This window comes from Oncorhynchus kisutch, linkage group LG25 (genome assembly GCF_002021735.2).
Source record: "Oncorhynchus kisutch isolate 150728-3 linkage group LG25, Okis_V2, whole genome shotgun sequence".
Classification (NCBI taxonomy): Eukaryota; Metazoa; Chordata; class Actinopteri; order Salmoniformes; family Salmonidae; genus Oncorhynchus; species Oncorhynchus kisutch.
In genome coordinates, this window is record NC_034198.2 from 28,845,722 (window position 1) to 28,867,505 (window position 21,784).

At 42.2% G+C, this 21,784-nt stretch overlaps 1 protein-coding gene across 1 annotated transcript in view; it reads left to right on the forward strand.

Moving 5' to 3' along the window:
- Positions 1–242: 242 nt before the first annotated feature.
- msh6 (mutS homolog 6 (E. coli)) overlaps positions 243–21,784 on the forward strand; it is a 33,436-nt gene continuing 11,894 nt past the window's right edge. The window contains exons 1-14 of the mRNA XM_020460713.2: positions 243–623; positions 2,697–2,902; positions 5,833–6,008; positions 11,513–12,199; positions 12,464–12,616; positions 12,787–12,984; positions 14,660–14,806; positions 15,241–15,331; positions 15,681–15,940; positions 16,271–16,511; positions 16,665–16,963; positions 17,184–17,386; positions 17,557–17,671; positions 17,855–18,041. Of these exons, the coding sequence (XP_020316302.1) occupies positions 364–623; positions 2,697–2,902; positions 5,833–6,008; positions 11,513–12,199; positions 12,464–12,616; positions 12,787–12,984; positions 14,660–14,806; positions 15,241–15,331; positions 15,681–15,940; positions 16,271–16,511; positions 16,665–16,963; positions 17,184–17,386; positions 17,557–17,671; positions 17,855–18,041 (3,223 nt within the window). The 5' untranslated portion in view covers positions 243–363. The remainder of the gene's footprint in view (positions 624–2,696; positions 2,903–5,832; positions 6,009–11,512; positions 12,200–12,463; positions 12,617–12,786; positions 12,985–14,659; positions 14,807–15,240; positions 15,332–15,680; positions 15,941–16,270; positions 16,512–16,664; positions 16,964–17,183; positions 17,387–17,556; positions 17,672–17,854; positions 18,042–21,784) is intronic.

The window sequence follows — 21,784 nt, forward strand, 5'->3', positions numbered from 1 at the left end:
TGCTGGTGATGTGGCTATCGCATAACATAGTCGGTCTGTATCATGATGAAATGTAACTCCTAAATAAATACAAATATGTATTAACTTATTCTTACTCGGGAAGAGAAAATACATGTTTTAATTGTTTGACATGAACCAGTATGAACCCAAAAATATTTATTTGATTAATATATACCAAGAATAAAGATGGTTTGCCATTGGCTGAATTTCCTTGGAGCCACTCCCACATGACCTTTTACCTTCTGAGAATTTCCCGCGAACAGTGCACGAGCACTGATGCCTGCAGACCAGACAGAGTTAGCAGACTCTAAACATTTGATGAACTAAATCACTTTATTATAATTTTTTCCATAAACAGGCTTTATGGCGAAGCAAAGCAGCATTTTCAAATTTTTCAATAAGTCTCCGCCACCGGTTCTGAAGGCGAAACCGAGTCCCTCGCCTGCAGAAGCCGACTTGCCATCCTCAGTTCGAAAAAAGAACAGCTCTCCAAAAGAAGAAGCTAAGCATGCATCTCAAACTCCAACCACCAAAAAGACTCCTGCAAAACTCCTTAATGCAAAAGCGGGCAAAGGCGGATTCGGCAAACTCTTTGGGAATAAGACACTAACAATAAAGGAGAGGTAAGACGGGTGGCTCAAATTAGTTAGCTAGCACAAATAACGAGTTGCTTTGTTGTGGCTAGTGGTTTTAGCGGTAGCTAGCCACGGTAGCTAATTATAACTCATGCAGAAATGCTCATTGATTTGTGAAATGGCTAACTCTCGTCTACACAGGACAGACGTTATGTAATGCAATACGATTTAGACAGATTAGTGGCTGGATAAAACTGGCTAACCAGTCAGCGGATTACTTAACTAGTAACGTTAATGTTATTTGTGTCTCAACCCTTCAACACACTTCCTTGTGTATCTGTTGTCTGACAGTGTTGCAGTAATGATACATTTTGATCAAACATGTCAAAGTGCACAGTAACATGCATGCGTCCTCATTTGGCGGGAGAACGTGTCATGTAATTCAACACTTTCGTGACTGGCATGATGCGGGTGGACGTAAACCCAGGGGGACCAATTATATTCAAAGGGGCAAGGCATCATACCATATCTTCAGGTCTATGTGAAACTAGGTTTATTAAGCCTCGATCAGTGTCATTGCATTTTGGAACACCAGAAGTACCAATGATTGTTTTTATAACTGAACCAAGATAGACAACAGCCTGCCGCTTCCAATGGGAACAAATTAGTTATAGTGGGCAGAACAAGCAAGGAGATGGACAGAGCCAAGCATGAGTTAGCGAGATCCTATTGACACGTTCTAGCGTGCATCTGCATATTTCCGTTAGGGAAGGCCTACTCTATCAAGTGCCGTGTGCAATAACTGAATTCGCCTTTGCACTCCTACTAAACCACGCGATTTCTTTTTTTGCAACTTTGGCAAAGGGTAAAGCCTACAAAATGTAGTCCACTCTGTAAATAACATATTTTAGTTTTGGGAACAGAACTGTTTTGAGATCAAATATTTCGATGATGAGAAAGTGTCAAAATCCATCTTCTCCCACTGCCAGCCACTGGGCTTCCTCTCACTACCATATTTGGTAGTGAGAGGCAACGCCAAGAAGATGCCTCACATTTATACATCTGGGGAAACATCTGACTCATTGTTCTATCTGTGGAAGTAGATTCATTTCCAATGGAATGCTGCATTTGCCCTGCAGCATTGTGTTTAATTTATCTAATGTATTTGTAAAACTATTTGCATAGATGGCTTGACAGAAATGGTAGAGGAAGGTGACTGTTGATCTTTTGTTGCACACACATCCAGATGATGCTGCTTACCATTTTGCGCAAATATGCTGTCGGTGTGAAGGAGGCGTGAGCTGAGTTGACGACAACCGGATGCATCCGCTTTTAAGGGATACAGCCAAAGATGGGCAGAAGCTGCTTCAATATAAATCACAGATCACACTTGTAGGCGACCATTAGACACTATGCGCAGAAACGCATCGTCATGTCTAACGGTCAACCCGTGGTGAACTGCACCTGTGCAGGCCATCAAATCAAAGGCGCTCCTTTGACATGAAGTTGTTTTTGGCAAAAATGTAAACGTGTCAGTTTCACTTTCACAAGGTTGGAGTAATATGTTTAACTACTTAAGACATTTGTTCAAATCTAGGTTGTTAATTCTCAAATTCTAAAAAATCTAAAAAAAGATTTTTTTTTTTTTTTTTTTTTAACTAATCAAACCCCACAACCCTGCCTGGTCTGTTTCACAAGCATTCCCGTAAGTCTCATGATCTTGCGCCTCTGGGTTTAGAAACTCTGTGATACGGCTAATTCAACCCTATTCAATCTAGATACATTTTCAGCTGAAAACTGGATATGGAAACTCCGCTCGGGAGTTTTCTTTTACGCCTGCTACCTTAGGTTAATGTAAAACAAATTAATGGGACGGATCCATATTTCCCTCAATCTCCCTTTCCTCTTAAAGTGTGCACTCGTTCACTGCTCCCCACATGTAAAAAATAATTGGATTGGAGTAAGCATTGGCTAGAGTAGACAAGGGAGTTACTATACCAGTGATTTCCTTTCAAATCCATAAAGGGAAGTTCAACAAGTAGACACTTGGGTAGACAGGAGAGATTGTTACTAGATAACCTGTTGTCGGATATTTTAATTCTCCATCTTATTTTCTTCCAGTCCAGCACCATGTCCATTCAGTGCCGGAGCCTTGGTGTGGGCCAAGCTAGAGGGGCACCCCTGGTGGCCGTGTATGGTAGTTCCCCAGCCTGTCGGCGGGCAGCAGATGAGGGGTAGGGGTAAAAGCCAGCGCCTGCATGTCCACTTCTTCGATGAGCCACCGACCAGGGGCTGGGTCAGCACCAAATATATCCGCGAGTATCAAGGTGAGAAAGCTATGATTTACCTGTCCAAAACTCCCTTCCTTTACTATCTACAGTGTGCTGCGTCACTCACCTAGCCTGTGCAGGTGGACATCTATTGTCTATCTATTCTTGGTTAGCCTGGTCCCAGATCTGTATGTTCTGTCTTTCAAACTCTTATGTTTGTTGTCATGGAAGACAATGACCATAGGAGTTTGCAAGACGGCACAAGAAAATCTGATATCAGGCTAATTCTAGCTATGCTACAGTTAGTGATGTAAGATGCCAGTTAAGAGGTAAGCTATATTACTACAGCAATAGCTTCTCCAAAAAAGGGTTTTATTGATTCTAAAGCAATGTTTTCGGCACTGAGCAAATTTCAGGTCTGCGCAAACTTGAATGTTGTGAAAATTCGGTGCAACTTCCAGTGTGCGTTTAATGTGAACACTGAGGCTGTACCTACTTTAGGTTACAGTGTTAAGTAGCCATGTAGGCTACTGTGGCTATTTGATCATAATGTAGGCCTACCAGAGTGGCCTACCATCAAAAACAATGGAGAAAATGCATTCCATAAATCATTCAGCCTACAGTAGCAGCCAATGTGTGGTGTTCAATGTAGGGCTACATTCCATGCGACTTGTGAAAAAGAAAATGCCGGTACAAATCTGTCGTTCTGCCCCTGAACAAGGCGGTTAACCCACTGTTTCTTGGCCGTCATTGTAAATAAGAATTTGTTCTTAACTGACTTGCCTATTTAAATAAAGGTAAAATATATATTTTTTTACCTGTTTATTCACTTGTCCTTCAGACACAGTGACTGAAAATGTTGTCATGTTTGATGCAAGAAACCACTTTACAAAATAAAATGCATAAATTATTCCCATACCATTATTACAGAAAATCATACAAATTAGGCTACCGTCTGCCTATTGGCTACCAATCTTATTCAAGCCTGTCTCAAAATACAACTCTGCCCCTTTAAGACAAAAAAAAAAGCTCTTTAACGGACTTGCATTTCAAAGATGTCTAGAAATGTTAATGTTTTGTGCTCTTGTAGGAGGCAATGACTCCCCTATTGCTGACTACAAATTATCTTTAACTTGGCTGATAACTCACTAACTAGCAAAGTGTATGACACAAATGTGCACATGTGGCTACATGAAGCTTTTGCTTTGATCTCAAAACATGCACATCTACTCAACTGTTTATGCTGTAAACACAGTCCAGTTAAAAGTAAGTGGCACAGATCCGTATGTGGCAATGGTCTATTTGCATATAGACCTACTGCAGCTCTGATTGTTTATGCCACACCAGTCTGTAGCGTGCGGGCTGAGTAGTGCGTGTCAATGCAATAGAATCTTACACCGTGTTCTGCCTATAACAAAATCTTTTGCATAGTTTTTTGTTTCGGTATGTTGCATTGAAAGTGACTAATAATGCGTTGATTCGATCACAATTGATAGTGTTAACAGGGAAAACTCTAGAATAGTGGTCACCAGCCTTTTTATGAGTAAAGGTCACTTTCTGAGTAAAAATGCAAGCTGAGATCTACTGCTCAGCTTTTTTTAAACATGACTTAAACATATGCCTATGCAATGTTAACCAATTAACAGTCCCTCCAGGATTCCGCAATTCTGCAATTGCATAATTTAATGCAAAATCAACCAATCAGCGCATGTTATGCGAGAGCTCGCAATTTTGACATATCCCTGCACTTTTAGCGCATTAAAGGGTCCAATCAAAAGCGGGTTTGTAATTTTGGCAAATTACTGCACTGTCCAATCCAACCACACATCAAAGTTTTTTCCCCTTGGCCTGTCGGTGTATTCACATGAGAGGATTATGGGTGATTGTTGATGGCTGACGGGCAGTACAAGGAACAGAAATCAATCTCATTTGCTAACAAACGACCGTGCGAAACAATTTCCAAGTGTTTTTGGAAACTAGAGAAATTCAACAATCACTTCAAATCAGCAAAGCATATGAGAATGTCAGAACAGTTCCCACAGCAGCGGCAGATCACCATGATTGAAGTGGTAGCAGGGAAGACTGTGGCAGCGCTGAAAGAATCAAGGTGAGTGTCGTTTTACTCAAACTTTTACTCCGCTAACCTTGGCTTTAGTAGGGTGGTCAGCACTCTGCTCTCCCCAGTCTGTCTATGGAGAGCGCTGATCAAAGCACCGAGTGCAATTTGTCAGCTTTGCCATTTTAAACTCTGTAAAACTTAATCCGGATCACTAAAGCACAATCTTTCTGTATTTTTTCAGAAATGGTAATACTGTTTCAAAAGTATATATCAACCACAATACTCTATTTATACGTTTTCTGTTCATCTCCCTTATGACCGTTTCAGAAAAAAATCACAATCAATTATTTTGAAGAGAACTTGTTATAAAGAAATATTGATCCTTAAATTGGAAGCGATTGATCAGCTTTGAATCAACTCTTTTTGAGAGAGCTAGCGTGAGCAGGAATGTGAGATCCATCTCGTGTTGATGGCGAGCCCAAAGCCTGATGGAGAGGTGAATGTGTAAGTAGATTATGACAGAGCTGTTTTCTCAGGAAAATAAACCAAATTGAAACATCTAAAGTGCTCATTGTTTTTGTAATATGTATTCTGCTTAAAATTGTCCTAAAACTGAGCACAATACTTTTTATTGCTTTATATGAAATGAATGTGGGGGGAAAAGGATCACTGCTTTATCGTTGGTTTTTTTACACAATTGTTGGTGATCCACTATTAATGCCTTGGTGACCACTGCTCTAGTAAGTTGAGTGAAGTTCAATCTCGTGCATCTCTCTGTGGGCTAATATTTCTGCGGACAGTCCAGGGGGGCTGCTCTGCAGTCTCGGAGCTACTGTGAGCGCAGCTTAGACAGAACATTGTTTTCGAGCCATATACACTTTGGAGTGTACTAAAAATAATGTCGCTTCTCACTTGTACTCCATCCCAGGCTCGGACAGCAGTGATGCTAAGACAGGAGGGGTGTTCTTCAGTGGTAAGCCTGTGATTCGCAAGGCCATGGAGCTGGCTGATGCTGCTATGCCAGACAGCCCAGAGACTAGGCTGAAGATGCCTGTCTGTATGGACCCATCTGATGCTGAGGAAGACGAGGAGGAGGATATGGAGGTGAGAGAATCTTTCCGTTTGTATGTACTGCTGCGAACATTGCATTTCCATTTGATTGATACTTTATTAATCTACAATCTATTTGTCTATCTAGTAGTGGTGCAACGGATCACAAAACTTGGTTTTGAGTCATGGATCGGATCATTTTTCAGCTCTGCAAAAAAAAGGGAGACAAATAACTTTGCTTTCCATTTATTACTTAAAGAACACTTAAAGCAAGGAACTTTGCTTTCCATGTATTACTTAAAGAACACTTAAAGCAAGGAACTTTGCAATGTTTGAATAAAATCTTAAAATAAAATATTCAATACTCAATTGTTAAATTAAAGTGCAATATGCGGCCTGATACCTTCTTCCTTTGAACAATAGTGAATGAAAAAAATAGCCTGTGTCAACATAAAAATAAAAGTTTTAAAAAAGCAAAGCAAACCTGAGCTTATAACTTATTTTTCAGAAAGATGAGGATGTCTACATTGTCTGGGGAGAGAGTTGACCTCTTTGCAGTTAATATGTCCCTTGCTGTGGAAAACACCCTCTCGCTTTGACCTGAAGTGCCAGGCACAGCCAGGGTCTTGCCATCATGGCAATGTGAGGGTATTTATACTTATTGCTTTTCCACCATGTCATCTACTGGAATGGCGCTTTCTGCCTTGTAGGATGCCACCACCTCTTTGATGGTGTTGGCAAACGTCTTGCCTGTGTCCTTGCTCGCAAAAGTCTCCCCGAAAAGCTCCATGGGCAAATTATTTTGGCTCTGGCTTGACCCTGCAGAAAAAAGAACTATCTATTAAACTATTTATTTTCAAATTTCATAGTACTATAATTGTGGCAATAACATTTAATAAAAACCATTATTATTACAACTCAAAAAATGGATGATTCTAATAGCAATAGCGTAGACTAAGATTTTTTATTTTGACCTCTTCAGTGTCTACAATCTCAGTGACAAGGTCACTGTATGTCCTCCGGTGTAGGGCATGGTCTAGGTGAGACAGGTTGAGAGCTTCAAGTTCCTTGGCGTTCACATTAACTTCTTATGGCTAGGGGGCAGCATTATCACATTTGGATGAAAAGCGTGCCCAGAGTAAACTGCCTGCTACTCAGTCCCAGTTGCTAATATATGCATATTATTAGTAGATTTGAATAGAAAACAGTTTGAATGTCTGAGTATAACAGAACTCGTATGGCAGGTGAAAACCTAAGAAAAATCCAACCAAGAAGTGGGAAATATGAGATTTGCAGTTTAAAAAAAACTCTTGACCTATCGAATACACAGTGTCTATGGAATACACCGTGTCTATAGTGTCATTTTGCACTTCCTACGGCTTCCACTAGATGTCAACAGTCTTTAGAAACTTGTTTGAGACTTCTACTATAAAGGAGGGGCTCATAAGGAATCTTTGAGTCACTGGTCTGGCAGTGATTAAGTGAATATTTATAATGCTATTTCTGACTTGGCGGATATCTTTTTGGGTTGTTTTGGTCTCTGATCGCTGTACTCAGATTATTGCATGGTTTGCTTTTTCTGTAAAGTTTATTTGAAATCTGACAGCGGTTGCATTGAGAAGTATATCTTTAAATCTGTGAATAACACTTGTATCTTTTATCAATGTTTATTATTATTTCTGTAATTATGTGGCTCTGTGCAAATTCACAGGATGTTTTGGAGGCAAAGCCAAATGTAAACTGAGTTTTTTGGATATAAATATGAACTTGATCGAACAAAACATACATGTATTGTGTAACATGTTGTTCCGGGAGTGTCATCTGATGAAGAATATCAAAGGCTAGTGATTAATTTTTATCTCTTTCTGTTTTTTGTGACTCCTCTCTTTGGTTGGAAAATCGCTGTATGCTTTCTGTGACTAGTTGCTGACCTAACATAATGATATGTTCTGCTTGCGTCCCACATGGCCCATAGCCAGGGAAAATGCAGAGCGCCAAATTCAAATACATTTCTATAAAAATCAAACTTTCATTAAATTAAACATGCAAGATAGCAAATTAAACCTAAACTCATTGTGAATCCAGCCAACATGTCAGACTTCAAAAAGGCTTTTCGGCGAAAGCATAAGATGCTATTATCTGATGATAGCACAACAGTAAACAATGAGAGAGTAGCATATTTCAACTCTGCAGGCGTGACACAAAACGTAGAAATAAAATATAAATCATGCCTTACCTTTGACAGGCTTCTTTTGTTGGCATTCCTACATGTCTCATAAACATCACAAATGATCTTTTTGTTCGATTAATTCCGTCGATTATATATCCAAAATGTCCATTTATTTGGCACGTTTGATACAGAATGAAGTGATGTTCGTTCTGAGCAATGGTACTTCATTACACAAAGGAAAAACCTTAACCAATTTCTACAAACTGGTGACATCCAGTGGAAGTGGTAGGAACTGCAGGAAAGTATTAGAATTCTGGATTCCCCATGAAAACATATTGAAAAGACTGACTTGAAAAAAAGTAAATGGTTTGTCCTCAGGGTTTCGCCTTCTAAATAAGACCTGTTATACTCAGACATGATTCAAACAGTTTTAGAAACTTCAGTGTTTTCTATCCAATAGTAATAATAATATGCATATATTAGGATCTGGGACAGAGTAGCAGGCAGTTCAGTTTGGGCACGCTATTTATCCAAAAGTGAAAATGCTGCCCCCTACCCCAAACAGGTTAAAATGGTGTCTAATACTTGTATGTTTGGGAGAATTGAATTATGAGATTTCTGTTGCTTTTGAATTTGGCGCCCTGCAATTTCATTGGCTGTTGGTGAGGGGTTCCGCTAGCGGAACAGGTTAACAACAAACTAACATGGTCCAAGCACACCAAGACAGTCTTGAAGAGGGCACAACAAAACCTATTCCCCCTCAGGATACTGAAAAGATTAGGCATGGGTCCTCAGATCCTCAAAAGGTTTACAGTTGCACCATCGAGAGCATCCTGACGGATTGCATCACTGCCTGGTATGGCAACTGCTCGGCCTCCGACCGCAAGGCACTACAGAGGATAGTGCTTACGGCCCAGTACATCACCGGGGCCAAGCTCCCTGCCATCCAGGACCTCTATACCAGGCGGTGTCAGAGGAAGGCCCTAAAAATTGTCAGACTTCAGCCACCCTAGTCATAGACTGTTCTCTCAGATACCGCAGGGCAAGCGGTACCGGGCGCCAAGTCTAGGTCCCAAGAGGCTTCTAAACAGCCTCTTCCTCCAAGCTATAAGACTCCTGAACAGCTAATCAAATGGCTACCCATACTATTTGCCCCACCCCCCCACGCTGCTACTACTCCCTGTTGTTATCTATACATAGCCACTTTAACAACCCTACCTGCATGTACATAATTATCTCAATTACCTCCACTGGTGCCCCCGTTCGTTGACTCTGTACCGGTACCCCCTGTATATAGCCCCGCTGTTGTTTTACTGCTGCTCTTTAAATATTTATTCTTATATTTTCTTAAAACTGCATCGTTGGTTAAGTGCTTGTAAGTAAGCATTTCACTGTAAGGTCTACACCTGTTGTATGTGGCACATCTGACAAATAACATTTGACTTGAACCTTGGATCCAGTGCGGTAGATCTATGAAGGTAGACCTGTACATTAGGGGGGTATCTGGGGTTCAGGTCCTCTAATGGCAGCCTTGACATCTCTAATGATATGGTGCTTTATTCCTTGTTTTCAGAGGTAGGATCATGGACACCGACGGTGCAGTTTCGGTGCTCAATAAGGTTATAACCGTTTTGAGGGGTTTGAGCACCTGGAGGACCTCCTCCTGCCACTTTCACAGCTGCCTGCTGCTCAAGATCGAGCTCCAACATGTCATAGGTGGAGTTCCATCTTGTTGTGACATTGTGTATGAGCTTGTGAGTCGGTAGCTGTAGCATTTCTTGCTTGGTGTTAAGCACATGAGTGGCTGTTGTGCTCCGGTGGGAAAAGGAAACCTTCCTGATCCTCCCAAGGAGGCGGTCCATCTGGTTTACTGAGATTCCCCTTTGAGATGCTAAATTGATCACATGTGCAGTGCAAGCTATCTGTGGCCCCAGTCCAGCCTCTATCACTGCATTTACTTGGTTCTTGGCGTTATCTGTGGTGATTGGGATATTGCTATTGGGCCTCTCTAGCTTCCACTCTGCTCCTGCTCCTAGCAGTACCTGCGCCAGATTTGTGTTTCTCTCATAGAGGGCGTGTCTATAGCACCGGACTTCACATCTCCCACTCCTCTGGTGTAGTGAACAGTCACAAAGCTTTCCGTTACCCTGGAGCTCCACCTGTGTGAGGTGAGAGCAACAGAGGATGCCTTGGATAATTAATCGAAAATTTTGTTATTTTCCGGTTCCTAAAGATCTGGCATGATCTTCATACTGAAGTGGGTGCGCCAGGGGATTTCGTAGAATGGCTCAAGCACTTTCACCATATTTTTAAACCCTTTGTTTTCCACAACAGAATATGGCCTCATGTCTGCAGAGATAAACATCCCAATAGATTTGGTGATGGCTTTAGCCCGGTCTGATTCTACAGCAACGGGCTGCTTATGCCGCGCTGAGAAGTTGTCTCTTGGCTGAGTTGGCTCCCGTCACTGACACCAGGGTGATGACGCTTTAAATGTGTGGCCATGCTCAATGTATTTCCATGATCATGCGGCTTTCTTGTGGCACAATGCCTACACACCGTAATGGTGTTGTCCACCACCCATGCTCCCATCCATGAGACTTACATGAAGCGGGAGGCTTTTCCTGTTCTTCAGCTCCTCCGCTAGCCATGGCTGTCACTGCTCTTTTTTTCTTTGCTTTTTGCAACGCGAGCATCCAGGATTGATACGTTGGGATTCAACAGGCCCCGTTCACGTGAACAGTAAACACAACTGCTTAAAAAAATTATTCAATCAGGCTTCAGAGCAAAACACAGCACTGTCTTTATCTTTTCACTGCAACTTTGCATCGAGATTTAGGGAATGACTTTAAAAAGTAACAGCGGCAGTAAAACTATTTCACACTGATGGTTAAACTTTGCAATTGATCTGCAGTTCACACGCGTGCCGAACCGTGGGCGGTTGATCCGTATGGATCAACTACTCTCCTACGATCTCGGCACATTTGCATCGAAAAATGTAAGCCAGTATCAAATCTTTCCCATCTTGTAGTGTAGAACAAGTTATTTTGAACATTAAACTTAACACTCAATAATGATAAATACTGTATCATTATATATACATATATTACTCTTTGTCTTGTGTGCAAACTGGGATGTGTAAAGCAAATGTGTTGAATATAAAAATAAATTAAAACAAACAAACAACACTGGGCCAAATGTGCGCCACCCTATGGGACTTCCAATCACGGCTGGTTTAGATACAGCCTGGATTTTAACCAGGGTGTCTGTAGTGACGCCTCAAGCAGTGAGATGCAGTGCCTTAAATCACTTCACCACTCGGGAGACCATATTTTTTTTCTCTTGAAAAACTGAAGTACTGTATTTTCATTTGCCTTTCCTCCTACAGCTTGATAAGTCAACATTGACCGATGAAGATTTGACTGAAGAGGAAGATGAGGAGACAGTGAAGTCTAAGCCTAGTCGCCGTTCCTCCCGTGCCACAGCAGAACAGGGCAGCAAGTCCAAGCGTCGCCGCATCGTCGTCGCCTCCGACAGTGAAGGCTCGGGTGACGAATTCAAACCAGAACAGGCTGGATGCAGCAGTGAGGAAGATGAGGAAGAGGTAGTGAACAGTATGTCGGAGGAAGATGTAGAAAGTGAATGTGAGGCTGAACCCGACAGCCCAGTTAAACCGGTGAAACGCAAACGACCCGTAGAGAAGCCATCCAGTGCCAAACCAAAACCCAAGACTCCCACTCTTCCAGAAACCGCCAAGAGAGCCCCCTTATCTAGCACCATCACAGCCGACACCAAGTCTCGACTCTCAACCTTTTCGGCTCCGGAGAGCTTCGACAGCCAGGCGAATGGCTCAGGTGCTGGCGGGCAAGGTGGGGCTACGGTATGGGATCATGAGAAGCTTGATTGGCTACAGGAAGGCCGGAGGAAAGACGCCAAGAGACGGAGACAGTCTGAGGAAGACTACGATCCCACGACTCTGTATGTGCCAGAAGACTTCTTGAACAAAACGACCCCAGGCATGCGGCGCTGGTGGCAGCTCAAGTCGGAGACGTTCGATGCCGTGCTCTTCTTCAAGGTACTATAAATCATTAAAATGCTGTATTTTGGTGGAGGTGCAATGCTTCTTTGTTTACCATTGACTCCCTGGCCAGTTTATTAGGCACCCCCAACTTGTACAGTGTCGGACCCCCCCCCCCTTGCCTCCAGAACAGCCTGAAATCTTGGAGATTCACCTTTGAACATGCTTTTTAGTCTAGGACTAGGCAGAATTTGTGGCTGTGAATCTGACCTTTAGTGTCATCTATCTTGAAAGGTGCAAGTAAAATGTATTATTACTCAGGTGGGTAAGTTCTATGAGCTGTACCACATGGATGCTGTGATTGGTGTCAACGAGCTGGGTCTGACCTTCATGAAGGGGGCCTGGGCCCACTCTGGCTTCCCCGAGATAGGCTTTGGACGCTTCTCAGACGGACTGGTGCAGAGGGGATACAAGGTGGGGAGCCATTTTTTTTTTTTTTAAAGAAATCTTAGACTCATCCTTTTTAAAAGGCTTAATGTTATCCAAAATAATATTGCGATATGTAACGATTTTCCCCCCATCACTGCTGTTTTTCTGGCGAACCAATTTCTCCTTAGTCATTAATAAAGTATTTATTGTGTTAGGTGGCACGTGTGGAGCAGACGGAGACTCCAGACATGATGGAGGCTCGCTGTAAGACCATGCTGAAGCCCACCAAGTTTGACCGCGTGGTACAGCGTGAGGTGTGCCGAATCATCACACGGGGAACGCAGACCTACAGCGTGTTGGACGGAGCCCCTTCTGAGACACACAGCAAATACCTCCTCAGCATCAAGGAGAAGGTAGGATGTGTTTTGTGATGCGTTGTACAGTATATTCATTTTGTTACCTTTTTATAGCCTTATTCTAAAACGGATTAAATCATTTATACTCCATAATGACAGAGCAAAAACAGGTTTGTAGACATTTTTGCATATGTATTAAATAAAAATAACTATCACATTGACATAAGTATTCAGATCCTTTACTCAGTGCTTTGTTGAAGCACTTTTGGCAGTGATTACAGCATTGCGTCTTCTTGGGTATGACGCTACAAGCTTGGCACACCTGTATTTAGGGAGTTTCTCCCATTCTTCTCTGCAGATGCTCTCAAGCTCTGTCAGGTTGGATGGGGAGCGTTGCTGCATTGCTATTTTCAGGTCTGTCCAGAGATGTTCGATCGGGTTCAAGTTCTGGCTCTGGCTGGGCCACTGAAGGACATTCAGAGACTTGTCCCGAAACCACTCCTGCATTGTTTTCTTTCCAGCCTAATCTCAGGAGTTAAAAGGCTTGAAGTGCTGTGAAGCAAGCATTGCTAAGAGCTGCTGGCAAACGCAATAAAGTTTGAATGAATGCTTACGAGCCTGTTGCCGCCTACCACCGCTCAGTCAGATAGCTTTATCAAATCATAGACTTAATTATAATAAACTGAAGTATGAGCGGTTGGTCATTAACATGGTCAAATCCGGAAACTATCATTTCGAAAACAAAACATTTATTCTTTCAGTGAGATACGGAACCGTTCCGTATTTTATCTAATGGGCGGCAACCCTAAGTCTAAGTATTGCTGTTCCATTGCCTTCAATGTTATATCATAATTATGTAAAATTCTGGCAAATTAGCTGGCAATGAGCAAGGCAGCTCAAACTGTTGCATATACCCTGACTCTTGTTGCAATTGAACGCAAGAAGTGCCACAATTTCCCTGTTAACACAAATTTATTTTAACTAAAATATGCAGGTTTATTTATTTTAAGGCATTGATGTTTATGGTTAGGTACATTCGTGCAACAATTGTGCTTTTTTTTCACGAATGTGCTTTTTTTAAATCATCCCCCGTTTGGCGACGTAGGCTGTTATTCAATGATAAATTAACAGGCACCGCATTGATTATATGCAACGCACGACAAGCTAGTAAACCTAGTAATATCATCAACCATGTGTAGTCCACTAGTGATTTATAAGATAAGTTTAATGCTAGCTAGCAACTTACCTTGGTTCCTTGTTGCACTCGCCTAACAGGTGCTCAGCTTGCAATGCAGTTTCCTCGTGGAATGCAATGTAATCGGCCGTAATCGGCGTCCAAAAATGCATATTACAGATTTATGAAACCTTCAAATCGGCCCTAATTAATTGGCCATGCCGATTTTTAATCGGTCAACTTCTAATTCAGAGTTTCTCTTGGAATGTTTCGCACGGGGCGCCATTCCTTTGCCGGGCGGGCCGTTTGGGGAAATTCTGGGCAAAATTAGATTACCCACTTTTACAGCTACCAACACGTTCAACTACCACCAAGCTACTGCAAAATATAGTTAAATTACTAGTTGAACTACACTCCCCAACACTGTACTTTTTACAGGGTTAGTTTATCAAAAAATTATGTTTGGGTCAAATTCCTCTAACCTTGAGTTTTCCATATTGTGTGACATGGAGGTTGCAGTAATGTGTTTTGCATCAAAGTATCACCTCTCATCTCAAGGCAGAGGAGGAGAGTTCAGGGCGATGCAGGACCTATGGCGTCAGCTTCGTGGACACATCTGTAGGGTACTTCTATGTGGGCCAATTCCAGGACGACCGACACTGCTCCCGGCTCCGCACCCTGTTGTCTCACTACACCCCTGCACAGGTCAGTCACTACTTCTACAGCACAGGAGGTTGGTGGCACCTTAATTGGATAGAATGGCTCATGGTAATGGTTGTCGCTGAATAAGTGGAATGATATCCAATACATCAAACACATGCTTTCCATTCGCTCTGTTCCAGCCATTATGAGCTGTCCTCCCCTCAGCATCCTCCACTGTTCAACACTAACAATTTAAACTTGTTAACTTCGGTCACTACCATAAAAATATGTTCATGTTTGGACAGCTGAAACAAGTCACACAATTATTATTTAGGGAAATTACCCTTTCTAGTTTTCACAACACTTACAGCATATCGCAATCACCCAACAACAACAAGACACACTACATTGATCTGCCCCATCCTGGTCGTAAAGGTTTTTTGACATCAAGGAAAATGTATATAAAATGCTCCCTTATTTTCTTTCTGTTTACACAGGTGCTCTTTGAGAAGGGGAACCCTTCAGCCGAAACCCGTAAAATCTTCAAGGCTTCTTTGTCCTCGGCTATGCAGGAGGGGCTGACTGCAGGTTCACAGTTATTTTTCAATACTTTTTTTATCATGTCAGTCTGTATACATCAATATTTCACTTCATCCACTTTTTTAGTACTTTATTTACAATGACACTGATTACAGCTTTACAGTGACCCCTTCCTCTCCCGTACTTCCAGTCTGTAACGTCAGTCTTTGTTTATGAAAATTGGTTGGGTGTCTGAACTGTACTTTACCAACATTGTTGTTCACTTGCTCTCTCTCGCTCAACTAGTGCATGAGTAAAACATGGAATGGAATATTGTATATCGGTTATCAATATAATGAAAACATGGACTGGAATAACAGTAATGTTCACTACATTACACCCTCCTCCCTCTCAACAGGCTCCCAGTTCTGGGATGCACAGAAGACCCTGAAGACCCTAGCTGAAGAAGACTACTTTAAAGAGAGTGTGAGGAAGGATGAGGAGACTGGGAGCAGTGTTCTCCCCTCTGTCCTCAAATCCATGACGTCTGAGAGCGACTCGTTGGGTCTGACCCCTAAGGAGGGGTATGAGTTGGCTCTGTCGGCCCTGGGAGGCTGTATGTTCTACTTAAAGAAATGTCTGGTTGACCAGGAGCTGCTGTCCATGACCAACTTCCAGGTAGGGATGTCAATGGTTAACCGATTAGCCCACCATAATTAAGCAATTAAACCAATTAAGTTATTGGTTTATTGCTTCATTTGTATTATGAACATTTGCTAACCATAAATTAGTGAATGTTGTAGGAAAATAAGTAGTTTGGTTAGTTTGAGCCTTTCAGGCGTAGCCCGGTCCCAGATCTGTTTATGCTTTTGCCTACTCTTTTGTCACTGTCAAACCAAACATGGCAGGACGATTCCATATGGAGTTGTCAAGAGAGCAGAAACTGCCTGGCGCCTAGGCAAGAGGTTCCAGGGGTGCACGAAGTTATGATTTTATCCCAAATTCTAGGAATATATCCCAGTAGACGTGGAGATGGAGAAGGCAGCCGGGCCGACCAGTTTCTTCTCCCAGACCCGTCAGCGTATGGTCCTGGATGGGGTGACCCTAGCCAACCTGGAGATCCTGCAGAATGTGTCGGGGGGTACAGAGGGGACCTTGTTGGAACGCCTGGATACCTGTAGTACTCCATTTGGTAAAAGGTTGCTGAAGCAGTGGCTCTGTTCCCCGCTCTGTAACCCCACATCCATAGGTGAGGGGAATACGAAAATACACAAATGCAGAAACCTATTGTTTTGAACCCTGTTCTTGTTTTCATTGGTTGGTCTGCTATTGTCTTATTTCTTCTGATTTGCTCGGTCATTGAAATGCGCTATATAAACCTCATGTATTATAATGATTATAGGGGAACGCCTGGATGCCCTGGAGGACCTGATGGGAGTGCAGGCCCAGGCTACGGAGGTCTCAGACCTGCTCAAGAAGCTCCCTGATCTGGAGAGGCTCCTTAGTAAGATCCACAGCATCGGTACTCCGAAGGGTCAGGACCACCCGGACAGCAGGGCTGTTCTGTATGAAGAGGTCACCTACAGTAAGAAAAAGATTGCGGACTTCCTCTCGGCTCTGGAGGGCTTCAAGACCATGCAGGAGATTGTGACCATACTAGGACCGGTCGCGGTCGACTTCCGGTCCAGGCTGCTGCGCCAGGTTTGTACACTACACACCACAGCACTACCTGTCACTATAATTGTGCTTTTTACTATATTAATTCTGTACTTTTTAAATGTCCTGTATTTATTGGTGTTGTCTTGGGATTGTTTTAAATGTTGAGTATTTGTGTTCGTCATACTTGGTTACAACCACAGTAAAAACAAACTGTTTTCCTCTTGGCGATTTAATAAATTCCAATTTCATGTAATCTCATCAGGTGGTCAACCTGAAGGATGACGGTCAGGAGGGCCTCTTCCCTGACCTGTCGGCCGAGCTGAAACGCTGGGACACAGCCTTCGACCACCAGAAGGCCCGCGCCACCGGAGTCATCACCCCTAAGACTGGCTTTGACCCAGAGTTTGACCAGGCTCTCAGTGGCATCAAGGCCTGTGAGAGGGACCTACAGGACTACCTGGACAGGTACCTTCATCTCTTGAGAAACACATTTAGGGGACCTTCCCAGGGTCACATTACACTTAGTCCTGGACTAAAAAGCATGCCCAATGGAGAACTGAAATGAGCTTTTTTGCTATATTTTTCTTGGACAAATGCATATGTTAAATGCAGTTAACAAACTTGAATGTTGCCAGGCAGAAGAAGAGGCTGGGCTGCAGGAACCTGACCTACTGGGGGACAGGACGGAACCGCTTTCAGATGGAAGTACCAGACAGTGTCTCGGAGAGGAACATTCCTGAGGAGTACAAGGTCAGAGTGGCTGCTAGCAATGCCATTTTCAGGTGTTTGATTCCCACTGGGGTGAAAAAAAAGAAGCGTCTGCCAAATTAGAAATACTGAGTGTTCCACAATGTGATTTTTAATCTGTAGTATGTCTTGTAAAATATTGTGGAGTGACAGTTTAAGAAACTTTTCTGAACTCTATTTAATCAGGTGAAGTCCACTAAGAAGGGCTGGAAACGCTACTGGACCAGGGAGATAGAGCGTCTGTTCTCAGAGCTCCAGAGTCTTGAGGAGAAGAGAGACGCAGCTCTGAAGGACTGCATGAGAAGACTCTTCTACAACTTTGACAAGAACTATAGGGACTGGCAGACTGGGGTGGAGTGCATGGCTGTGCTAGGTAAGCTTTGATTTATTAGGTTTATTTAACTAGCTCAATGAGTCTTCTGAGTATCCTGGGCAATTGTTGGTATACATCTGTTGCCTGGTGTACCGTTTGTATGTATTTTAAATAGTCAAATCAAATGCACATTGATCAACATCTTCTCATGATCATGTAGGTCTGGTTGAATTCAAAAGAATCAACGATTCCATAAACCTACAGCTTACTCACTGTATTGAGGTGCATTATACCTAATATTGAGTTGCAGCCAGGTGCTGCTGGTTACCATAGATACAGTTCATGCACCTGGTGAGCCACAGACATTGGTTTGTTGACAATGCCTAAACACATTTGCAAACTGATCTTTTACACCCATTATAAACAGTAGGCTTTATAATCATATTTGGCAGGGGTTTGAACCAAACCAAAAACTGGAAAAGGGCAATTTTTTTTCTGCATTGGAACGAAAGTGATTTCTACTGTTTTGGAATAGAACTGTTATTTTAAAAGCATGGGAACTGGTTTATAATTGTATTTCATTTTGCTGGCATTTTTTTCAAAACACCTAAGCAAAGCCCTCACTCAAACCTATTCCAGTGTCTGCCTGCCGCTGAAAATCTTAGCGTGTGTGTAAGCTACATGCTCCTCCCCCCTGCGAAGCATAGACGACTAGCCTACTGACTATACAAGCATGATTCAGTAGATGGGGACAGAGATTTTACAGAAGAATGGATTAACTTTTTCAATGCTAGTTAAGGATACTATAGTTATCACATTTCACAATGGATTCATTAACTACAAAAAAATCATGTGTTTTTAATTCTGGTGCAGCTCTGCACACACAAGCTTGTTAGCTACCAGTGGTCCAGCGTGAAGTTCAAAGGACATTCAAAGTTTCTCCATAGAAACTCCTAGGTATAATTGTGTGTATCTAATTCAGATAATGCATATCATAACAAGATGCCCAGCACTTCAAGCCAAACCTCTCTCTCTCCACACCCTCAATGTCACATCTCACTCCCTACACTTGTCAGTCCATCATGCATGTAAACAACTAGCTTACCTGCTTCATAGCAAGCTGCTCTAGCCGCACTGATTGAAGTAATTCAATGAGCTGTTTGGTTCTAAACATAGTAAAAACTCACAGATAAATAGGAAAAGCTCAAACCCAGTTTATTCCCCACTGGGTGAAACAGCTGCAAAGACTTGTTTACACAAGCACATATATTTATACCCTCCTAGGCGGAGTCAGTTTGTTGCACGTCTAGACAGCCAATACATCTGTTGCTAGTCAGGAACTTAAATTGGTTATTTTCACTGGCATACTCATGGCCCCGCCTCCTGCTAAAAACTGGGAGTGGAAATGTGTGGTATAGGACTGTTCATCTGACCTGACCTCAGGATGAGTTCCTCGCTCCTCTCCACGCCTGTCCTACCTTATCAGTGACTGAAACCAGACTGTTGCCCTTTGCCTCTTTAAGAGCCTTGAGATTGAACAATACCATGTTTTAACAGACTGTAAACTTTCTGTACTCCCCTTCCTCACTCAGTAACCTTCCATACACCTAGTTCTTATCCACCCTCTATTGACCCCAATACATTTCTTACACATGTAAAGTCATCGATATGTTCTAGTATGGTAACATGAATAAGTATATTTCAAGCCAGAATCCAACAGTTTTTTTTTTACATTTAGCTCTGATTGCACAGGTTAAATAAGTAACTTAAAGGAACGATATAAACCTGTACAGTTTGGGGGGTTCGTACCAGTTCAGAACTCTATTTTTCTGGTTGGAACAGTAGAACGGAACAAGATAAATAGTGGTTCTATTCAGAATGAAACGATTGGAAAGGGATTTAGGTTCCAACCTCTGCTCACTTGGCATGCCTACACTTTTACCACGCCACATTAGCCATACTCAGTTCTGCTCTAATGAAAACAGAAGGGGAAAGGAGATGATTGCATTGTTAATGATTGCGCTCTACTGCAGCAACATAATGTGTTTCACTAACAGCCTTGTCTGGGTCATTACTCTGCTAAGCATGAAATGTTTCCCAAATGGCATCCTATTACCTGTTATAGTGCACTACTTTTCACCATGACTGTTTTAAAAAAAAAAAAAGTGTTTTTCTTCACATTTATTTAACCAGGTAGACAAGTTCTCATTTACAACTGCGACCTGGCGAAGAAAGCAAAGCAGTGCGACAAAAACGGAGTTACACGTGGGATAAACAAGCGTATAGTCAATAACACAACAGACAAATCTGTATACAGTGTGTGCAAATGAAGTAAGGAGGTAAGGTAATAAATAGGCCAATAGTGGGGAAGTAATTACAATTGACACTGGAGCAATTGACACTGGAGTGATATGTGCAACTTGAAATACTGGTGTGCATAAGAGCAGAAAAACAAATATGGGGATGATGTCAGTAGTTGGTTGGATGGGTTATTTAAAGATGGGCTGTGTGATTGGTAACCTGCTCTGACAGCTAACGCTTAAAGTTAGTGAGGGAGATATGTCTCCAACTTAAGTGATTTATGCAATTCGTTCCAGTCATTGGCAGCAGAGAACTGGAAGGAAAGTTGGCCAAAGGAGGTGTTGGCTTTAGGGATGACCAGTGATATACAGTGGGGCAAAAAAGTATTTAGTCAGCCACCAATTGTGCAAGTTCTCCCACTTAAAAAGATGAGAGGACTGTAATGTTCATCATAGGTACACTTCAACTATGACAGACAAAATGAGGGGGGAAAATCCAGAAAATCACATTGTAGGATTTTTTATGAATTTATTTGCAAATTATGTATTTGGTCACCTACAAACAAGCAAGATTTCTGGCTTTCACAGACCTGTAACTTCTTCTTTAAGAGGCTCCTCTGTCCTCCACTCGTTACCTATATTAATGGCACCTGTTTGTTATCAGTATAAAAGACACCTGTCCACAACCTCAAACAGTCACACTCCAAACTCCACTATGGCCAAGACCAAAGAAAGCTGTTTGAATAATGTCTGTGAGTATAACAGAACTGATTTGGCAGGCGAAACCCAGAGCACAATCCATCCAGGGACATTTTTGGGGGGGTCAGTCTGTTTTCCATTTAGTTTTCTATGGCAAGCCTGTTTTAATATAAATATGCTTGCCGTTCCTATGGCTTCCACTAGATGTCAACAGTCTTTAGAAATTAGTTGATGTTTCTCCTTTGAGTAATGAAGAAGTGTCCCTTTCCGGGTGTATAGCCAAATGGACTGTTTTTTTGTTTGGGGCGTGTGACCTGGAGCTCGCTCCACTTTCATTTGATCCACTATTGAACACATTTTATCCCGTCTTAAATTTGAACGATTATTTGTTTTAAAATACCTAAAGTTGGTTTAGGAAAGTTGTTTGAAATGTTTGGAACAAGATTACAGGTAATTTATTAGATACTTTGTCGTCATTTTGGCCGAGTTGGAACCAGTGTTTTTCTGAATCAATCGCGCCAAATAAATGAACATTTGGGCATATAAGGATGGAATTAATCAAACAAAAGGACCATTTGTGATCTTTATGGGATATATTGGAGTGCCAACAGAAGATCTTCAATGGTAAGGCATGAATTATATCGGGTTTTTTTCTGAGTTTTGTGTCGTGCCTGGCGGGTTCAAATATAATTGTCATGTGTTTGTTTGAGGGGGTGCTGTCCTCAGATAATAGCATGGTTTGCTTTCGCCGTAAAGCCTGTTTGAAATCTGATACGGTGGCTGGATTAACAAGAAGTTAAGCTT